Source organism: Salvelinus namaycush, unplaced genomic scaffold, assembly GCF_016432855.1.
Source record: "Salvelinus namaycush isolate Seneca unplaced genomic scaffold, SaNama_1.0 Scaffold972, whole genome shotgun sequence".
Lineage (NCBI taxonomy): Eukaryota > Metazoa > Chordata > Actinopteri > Salmoniformes > Salmonidae > Salvelinus > Salvelinus namaycush.
Window position 1 is genome coordinate 44423 of NW_024061722.1, and position 9716 is coordinate 54138.

General features: G+C 42.8%; 1 protein-coding gene across 1 annotated transcript; it reads right to left on the reverse strand.

Annotated features, from left to right (window-relative positions):
- Positions 1-8512: 8512 nt before the first annotated feature.
- On the reverse strand, positions 8513-9310 carry LOC120043593 (oligodendrocyte transcription factor 2-like). The gene has a single exon (XM_038988157.1). The coding sequence runs from the start codon at positions 9308-9310 to the stop codon at positions 8513-8515; it is 798 nt and encodes a 265-aa protein (XP_038844085.1).
- Positions 9311-9716: the final 406 nt, after the last annotated feature.

The window sequence follows — 9716 nt, forward strand, 5'->3', positions numbered from 1 at the left end:
ATTTATGTTAGCTCACCACCAAATACAAAAAAGGACAGACATTTTTCACAGCACAGGTAGCATGCACAAAGCCAACCTAACTAACCAAGAACCAACCAAACTAACCAACAAACAACTTCATCAGATGACAGTCTTATAACATGTTATTCAATAAATCTATGTTTTGTTCGAAAAATGTGCATATTTCAGGTATAAATCATAGTTTACATTGCAGCTACAATCAGAAATTGCACCGAAAGCAGCCATAATAATTACAGACACCAACGTCAAATACCTAATTACTCATCATAAAACATTTCTGAAAAATACATAGTGTACAGCAAATGAAAGACAGGCATCTTGTGATTCCAGCCAATATTTCCGATTTATTAAGTGTTTTACAGCGAAAACACAATATAGCGTTATATTAGCTTACCACAATAGCCAAAAATACAACCCATTTCCCAGCAGTAAAAGTTAGCGATCGTGACAAACCAGTAAAAGATATATAATTTTTGACTAACCTTGATATTCTTCATCAGATGACAGTCCTATAACATCAGGTTATACATACACTTATTGTTTTGTTCGAAAATGTGCATATTTAGAGCTGAAATCAGTGGTTATACAATGTGCTAACGTAGCTACTATTTCCCACAACGTCCGGATATTTTTCTGACACTTTTTCTGACACACATATTCTGACCAAATAGCTATTCATAAACATAACTAAAAAATACATGTTGTATAGGAAATGATAGATCCATTAGTTCTTAATGAAATCGCCGTGTTAGAATTCTAAAAAATAACTTCATTACGACATCCAGCTTCGGTATAGCTAGAGTACCCAAAACTTGGGCGCCGACGACTAGTTCACATGTACGACAGATATATGAAATAGCATCATAAAATGTTTCTTACTTTTGCTGATCTTCCATCAGAATGTTGGACAAGGGGTCCTTTGTCAAGAACAATCGTTGTTTGGATTTAGAACGTCCATTTTCCCTCTTGAATTAGCAAGCGCACTAGCCAAGTGGCACGAATCTCTCCATCGTCAACAAAGTCAGAGAACGGAACACGGCAAAACTCCCGAAAAAATGTCAATAATCTGATTAAACTATATTGAAAAAACATACTTTACGATGATATGGTCACATGTATCAAATAAAATCAAAGCCGGAGATAGTAGTCGCCTATAACGGCAGCTAAACAGAAGGCAAATCCAGGTACCTCCTCGCACTCTCCAGAAAACAGGAAATGGGGGACACGTCATACAAAGAGCTTGTATTCCACTTCAGACCAAGATAAACACTAAATTTCTTCTCTCACCGCCTCTTGACATCCAGGGGAAGGTCTATGAAGTGCATGTATACTAATACGTATCATGCCCATTTATAAGCAGGAAGTAGAACAGAGCCTCGATTTCAGACTTTCCACTTCCTGGTCAGGAAGTTTGTGCCAAATGAGTTCTGTTTGACTCACAGATATAATTCAAAGGGTTTTAGAAACTAGAGAGTGTTTTCTATCCAATAGTAATAATAATATGCATATTGTACGAGCAAGAATTGAGTACGAGGCCGTTTGAAATGGGCACCTTTTATCTGGCTACTCAATACTGCCCCTGCAGCCCAAACAGGTTAAATACACCACTTTATTTTAAGAATGTGAAATGTCAGAATAATAGTAGAGAGAATGTTTCATTTCAGCTTTTATTTCTTTCATCACATTCCCAGTGGGTCAGAAGTTTTCATACACTCAATTAGTATTTGGTAGCATTGCCTTTAAATTGTTAAACTTGGGTCAAATGTTTCGGTTAGCCTTCCACAAGTTTCCCACAATACGTTGGGTGAATTTTGGCACAGTCCTTCTGACAGAGCTGGTGTAACTGAGTCAGATTGGTAGGCCTCCTTGCTCGCACACGCTTTTTCAGTTCTGCCCACAAATTGTCTATAGGATTGAGGTCAGGGCTTTGTGATGGCCACTCCAATACCTTAACTTTGTTGTCCTTAAGCCATTTTGCCACAACTTTGGAAGTATGCTTGGGGTCATTGTCCATTTGAAAGACCCATTTGCGACCAAGCTTTAACTTCCTGACTGATGTCTTGAGATGTTGCTTCAATATATCCACATAATTTTCCTACCTCATAATGCCATTTATTTTGTGAAGTGCACCAGTCCCTTCTGCAGCAGGGCACCCCGAAAACATGATGCTGCCACCCCCGTGCTTCATGGTTGGTATGGTGTTCTTCGCCTTGCAAGCCTCCCCCTTTTTCCTCCAAACATAGGTCAGGACATATTTTTAAAAAAAAGTATGATCTTTGTCCCTATGTGCAGTTGCAAACCGTAGTCTGGCTTTTTAATAGTGGTTTTGGAGCAGAGGTTTCTTCCTTGCTGAGCAGCCTTTCAGTTTATGTCGATACTGTCACGCCCTGACCATAGAGAGCCCTTGGTTCTCTATGGTGTTGTAGGTCAGGGCGTGACTAGGGGGTGTTCTAGTCGACGCATTTCTATGTTGGTGTTCTTAGTATGGTTCCCAATTAGAGGCAGCTGATATTCGTTGTCTCTAATTGGGGATCATCTTTAAGGTGTCCCTGTTCCCACCTGCATTTGTGGGATATTGTTTTGTTGAGTGCTGATGTGCACTCTGTTACTTCACGGTCGTTGTTTGTTTATTGTTAAGTTTAAGTTTAACTAATAAAAGATGTGGAATTCGAATCACACTGCGCCTTGGTCCGTCTATCATAACAATCGTGACAGAATATCCCACCAAGCAAGGACCAAGCAGCGTGTCCATGAGGTAAAGGAGTTTTGGACATGGGAGATCATGAGTGGATGCGAGACCCTTCCTTGGCGGGAGTCGCAGAGGACTCAGGAAGGACAGCAACGACGCCGGGGGCCGCGGCCACAGAAACATGGAGCTGTCGGCTGAGCAGCGGAGAGTGCAAGAGCCCAAATGGCAGACGGTGGAGGAATACCGGAGAGAGGTGGAGGCGAGGAGTAGGCTGCAGCGCAGGCGTGCTGAAGAGCGTGTCATCAGTACGGTGCCATCTGTGCCGGCTCCACGCACCAGGCCACCAGTGCGCCTCCCCAGCTCGGTATGTCCTGTGCCGGTTCCTCGCATTCGCCATGAGGAGCGTGTCTTCAGTCCTCTGCCACAGAGGGGGGGCACATGGAGCTGGTGGCTGAGCAGAGGGAAGAGCCAGAGACCGTCAGGGAGGCGATGGAGAAGAAGGGAGAGAGGGAGAGGAGAGAGATGTTGGTCAAGTGTGTTTTGCTCAACATTCGCCCTGAAGAGCCTGTCACCAGTCCGGTGCCACCTGTGCCGGCTCCACGCACCAGGCCTCCAGTGCGCCTCCCCAGTCCGGTACGTCCTGTGCCAGCTCCCCGCACTCGCCCTGAAGTGTGTGTCAACAGTCCGGTGTCACCTGTATCGGCTCCACGCACTAGGCCTCCAGTGCGCCTCCCCAGCCTGGAGCGTCCTGTGCCGGCTCCACGCACTCGACCTGAGGAGCGTGTCATCAGTCCGGTGTAACCTGCGCCAATGCCCAGTCCAGGCACGGTGACCAGTCCCGCTCCATGGCAGGAGCCTTCCTCTGCGCCGGTGGCCAGTCCAGGCACGGGTACCAGTCCCGCTCGAGCCTTCCTCTGCGCCGGTGGCCAGTCCAGGCACGGGGACCAGTCCCGCTCCATGGCAGGAGCCTTCCTCTGCACCGATGCCCGGTTGACGTCTCAATCGCGTTGTGCTTGTTTAGGCCAGCAGAGGGGGCTGCTCGCTACAGCAGCTTCATTCACTCTTCTTCTTCTACTAACTACTTGCTCGCGATAGTTTTGGAGAAAACTGCTGTGGAAAACTCGGCCATTGAAATCTATGTGCCATTGAAATCCTTTTTTATTTCTGAAGACAAATGCCCTGTTGTCCTGCGAACAATGTTCGAAGATCCACTGACTGAACTTTGGCTGGCCTTTGTCCATGGAAACTTGACCGTATTCATTGACAAGATCAAGATGCTTGGAGGCCAGGACCACTGTGCTGTGGAGTCCGCTGCAATTCTGAGAAACGTTGAGGCAAAATTGACTGCAATGCGTGATGACAACTTCATTCCAGTTTTGGTCAGAGGACTTCTGAGAGAGCTAGAGGAAAATGGAGCCATGTCTAAAGAGAGCTTTCTCAAAACATCACAATCATTCTTCACTATGGCTGTGAACTACTTGCAAGCATGGGGAAAGCACACAGATAATCTAAAAGATTTACATGGTCTCCTTTTAAAAAGGCAACCTCTGTGTGAAGAGATCCAGAAGGCAGCAGGCACACTGCAGGACAAAGGCCCAATGTGACCATCAATGAGGATGCATTGTGTGACGAGGTTACTGGCCTGCAAGAGTTCCTAAAGGGGGGGATCGCTTGAAGAATGGAAAACATCTGAGACACCGCTTAGTCAGAGATGGAGCACGGTGGTTACCCACTTCAAAGAGAACGACATCACACACACTAACCTGGCTAGATTAGCGTCTGTTGTCATGTGTTTACCTGGAAGTAATGCACCAGTCGAGAGAGTGTTCTCCCAAATGACTTTTTTTCTGAGGTCTTGGCTGATTTCTTTTGATTTTCCCATGATGTCAAACAAAGAGGCACTGAGTAGGTAGGCCTTGAAATACATTCACAGGTAGACCTCCAATTGACTCAAATGATGTCAATTAGCCTATCAGAATCTTCTAAAGCCATGACATCATTTTCTGTAATCTTCCAAGCTGTTTAAAGGCACAGTCAACTTAGTGTATGTAAACTTCTGACCCACTGGAATTGTGATACAGTGAATTATAAGTGAAATAATATGTCTGTAAACAATTGTTGGAAAAATGACTTGTGTCATTTACAAAGTAGATGTCCTAACCTACTTGCCAAAACTATAGTTTGTTAACAAGAAATTTGTGGAGTGGTTGAAAAACGAGTTTTAATGACTACAACCTAAGTGTATGTAAACTTCCGACTTAAACTGTATGTATGTATGTAAATATGTATGTCTGTATGTACGTGTGCACGTGTGCACGTGTGTGCGCGTGTGTGTGTAATGGTGTGTAGATAACTGACTGACTCATAATGAAGTGAGAAAGGCTGCTCGTTAAGGTGGGAACGAAATAGATGGAATTGTGGGTAGTGAGTGGGGGGTTCTAATTAATTTTGAAATGTGATACCTCTAATCCCCATTAACTCTGTGAGTAATTGCATTTCGCAGGCAGCAAATGGCTTCTCAATAGGGCGGTGGGCTAAGAGATGACCTGGACAAGCAGATGTTGGTAAAAAAAAAAATACATGTTAAACATTGTGTTATTTACACATTTGATTATTAAACTCGGTTTGGACTCAATTTGTTCTGTCAAACATGTCACGTTACCCCCTTTTAATAGGCTAGTAGATATATAAACATTATATTGGCTGGGATAGCTCAAGTGGCATCCTTTTACCTAGGTTGTTCAGGTGTGGCGTGCGTGTGTGTGTGTGTGTGTGTGTGTGTGTGTGTGTGTGTGTGTGTGTGTGTGTGTGTGTGTGTGTGTGTGTGTGTGTGTGTGTGTGTGTGTGTGTGTGTGTGTGTGTGTGCGTGCGTGTGCGTGTGCGTGTCTGTGAACAACAAAAAACTATTGAAACAAGCGGATATTTTTCAAGTGGTTGAAGTAAAATTAGGAGGAAATAGCAGTGAGTCAAACAAATGTTTTTCTTTGGGCCGAAACGCCCAACACATCTTGAAGGACTTTTTATTTTCTTACTCACATCATTTGAATAATTCAATTGTTAAAAAAAAAAAAAAAAAAAAAAAAGAAGACAAATGAATAAACAAACGCGAGGATGAATATTCAAACAGCAGGTTCGTTCTATATCGTTCCAGCTTCAAAAGCCTTTTGAAAACATTGCAGCCGCATGGACATCCTGCTATGCAGCTGCCGCCGTTTACTAATGTACACCCTGCTATATTAATTTATTCCCGGATATTCCTCACAACAGAACTTGTATTGGGGATTGTTTGCCCTCATATGTTATATATAGCTCAAGAATCCAAGTACATTTAGCTTAGGTCTCGGTAAGTGGCCCCCTCTCATGTAGAGTCTCTGAATAAATATCCAAAAGGCCTGATTTCATCAAGACAGTATTAGCTTTTCAGCTCATCAAAGTACAACAACAACAACAACAAAACTAGAAATATGGAAGTCCAATTGGATCCTTGCCTAAACAATTCAAACAACGCTAGTTGTGACAGCAGCGGGGCGTGGACAAAATCAAACTGGTGCCAAAAAAACAAAGAAAGTCACCTTTGTATGAGTGAGTCTGAAGGAGAAGCAAAGTCACGAACAAGTGTGTTGTGCTCTGAATATAATTAAGGCGAAAACAAGAATGATGATAATATATTCTATATGTATACTTTGAATATAAATTATATTTATTTGTTTTGTCTAATTAGTTAGGATAATTAGTTGACTCCATAAAACTAATCGGAGCTATACATGTTAATTATGGATTATTCTAAAAGATCTTGACATTTGTATCTTTTCATCATCACTTCTGATTATTTTATTTAACTAGGCAAATCAGTTAAGAACCAATTCTTATTTTCAATGACGGTGGGTTAACTGCCTTGTTCAGGGGCAGAACGACAGATTTTTACCTTGTCAACTCGGGGATTCCATCTTGCAACTTTCCGGTTACTGGCCCAACGCTCTAACCACTAGGCTACCTTCCACCCCATTTAAAGGAATTTGGCTTCTCCAAATGTCGAGTTTGCAGTGAATCACATCTTATGTGGTTTATCCTTCTATAATTCTACCAAACGAAATATCTAAAACCTAATAATAATATATATTTTTTAATCATTTGCGAGGTCAAGAGGTTGAATAATAATTTCGGGAAATTTGATTTCTGAATGGCAAGTTTAAATGTATTTGTCCCGAGAGAGAGTAATTGGTTTTCCAGCAGAGGAGCACATAGTACATATACTGTATAATCCACATATAAAACATAGCAAATCCACATGGATTACAATATTACACACATGGATTACAATGATACTGAGATTATAGTAGGCCTATAATGTAAAACATGATTTTGCTAACAAAAGTGAGAGCTCAAAATGAAGCAGTCTGGACTCACTGTGAATAGAATCTGAATGGTGTGGATTTCTTTGTCCTCAGTTGAATTGAACAGAGGGGGACAGTTAGTCATTGTTAGTCAATCATAATTCTGATCCACCCCCCCCCCCCCCCCCCACTCCCCTAAAAAACAGGTTACAAAAGTATTGCCTATGTTTATTAAAGTGTATTGTGGCTCTAATTTGTTTTTGAATGCAAAATAATTGTCTAAAAAGGCATCTGCCTATTGTTTAAACATAGCCTTTTGGTTTTTATAAAATGTTGAAGGTTTTAATAAAATTCTGATATTTTACGCACAGCTTTGACATAAAAGTATGTCTGCCTATATCTCTAAATTCCATAGACATTTCTTAGAGAGAACCAACTGTTGAGCTATTGCTTACGTCACCGATTCGACGATTAGATAATATCTACATTTGGACTAATGTATTATTAATTATTGGGGTTAATTTGGCCTCTGTATGTTTTTCATACACTTTCTGTGGAACATCAGTAAGAAAAGAATGATGTCAATTAAACTTGTTTTTATTTAACATGTAAAAATCCCAACATAATCATCGTCATTGATTCATTTGAAATCCCATCCAAAATAAGTAAATAAATATAATTTAGCACTTTTTTTATAAAAAAAAAATTAAGAAGTGATCATTCTTTGCGTCGGGCTGTGACTTGGCGTGCTTGGCAACAACAACAAAACATGGAAAGAGGAAACGTACATAAGAAAACAGCCATCTATAGGATCGGCAGTGCCGTTGGAGAGAAAACACTGAAAGGACATATTGTACAAGAGGCAGAGGAAGAAGATGGAGCAACATGGTACCAGAGGAAGAAGCAGGAGCAACTTGGTACCAGCGCTACATGGCTGAAAGCAGACACAAGCTAAACGGGTCAATCCAAACATTATTAACCAAGGGCCTGATATAAAAACTCTCGTACAAACAGAAATCTGAATCTACATATTTACAATCTACATTACCGTTGTGTTCTCATGCCGTATGCTATACCCACATAGTGTACTTTCGTTTATTCTGTCTCGGGAATGCGCTAGTCTAAAGTTAAATAATGATCGAGAACAGGTCATTAAAAGCCATCAGTAACGCCCTTCCTATAATGTGTATTCCTGTCATAGGTTTGCATACAGTGAACTGATGGGCTTTTACTGAATATGAAAAGCACCTTTTATACATTTATCTAAATAATGTTACAACATGGTATGTAAGTAGCGCTCCTCCAATGTTCTAAAGCAATGCATTTCTGCTGGCTCAATCCAAAGTTTATTTCAGCAACAGATAAATAAAAATCAAAAAAACGTGATGGACTGATATACACTGTGACGTCTTCAAGCCAAAGTTAATTTCCCTTTTTTCCCTCTCTCGTTTTATGATAAGAGTTCAAGTCATTTGGATTCACTCGTCAGCCTGGACATGGTGACAGCGCTCATGCCGGAAACATGTGGTGGCACCTGGCACATGCTGCATGGACAGGGCATTCCCGCGCCCCAGTGATGGAAACTGCTACCCAGGGGGCCCGGGACGGCCGAGGGCGCCTTCAGGAGTCCATGGTGGGGTCTGATCGAGGTGAGACCCGTTGTAGAGAGAGAGGCAACCGTGGAGACTGCCGGGGGAAGAAGTGGATGGTGCACCGGGTGGGAGGCGTGGGAAACGGCCGGATGACCAGGCAGGGGCCCAGTGTGCGCCATAGTACCACATGCGGAAGGGTGGAAGCTGCTGTGGTGGCCGCTGCCGTAGAACTCACTGACAAGCCTCTTCATCTCCTCCAGCGAGTTGCTCAGCATCAAGATGTAGTTTCTCGCCAGGAGGAGAGTAGCGATTTTGGAGAGTTTGCGCACCGAGGGCCCGTGCGCGTAAGGCATGACCTCCCGGAGACCGTCCATGGCGATGTTAAGGTCGTGCATCCTCTTCCGCTCACGGCTGTTGATTTTCAGCCGCATCCCCTGCAGCTCGTTCTCTGAGAGCAGTTTACGGTCCTTCTTTGACAGCATTCTCAGGGTAATGTCATCATCGTCATCCGAAAGGCTCCGCATGTCCGCGGGTATCTCTGGCGGTGAGTCGCTCTGTGTGGACGAGACAGTACCGGAGAAGCCCACCATATGCTTCTTCATCGCATGCAGGAACATATCGTGCACCTCGGGGGAGGAAGGTCGGCTGGACATTCGGCTGGTACCGGAGTCCATGATGATCCTCAGGTTTATTCAGACAGCGCAATAGTCTACGGAAAGAAAAGTAAACGAACCATTTAGCATCAGATTTTTTCACTACCACTAGGATTAAAATGTAAAACCATGTCACTAGATTATAAAAATATGCTACATGGTCAACCAATTCAATGTGCAATGGATTAACATGAGAAGGTAGACAAAAACATCCACGAAAGGACACGAGAAGGTTCTTGAAAGTTACTCTACACACGAAGTTAAAAAAACAAAGATTCTCAGATGAGGCTATTTTTGTGACAAAAAAATCACAACTGCCTAAATGACATATCAATATTATCCCGAAAAGCAGACAAGAAACCTACCGAGAGAGAGAGAGAGATGCAGAGCGCAGCTCGGTGCAGAGAAAGTGTCGCTGTTCAATCCA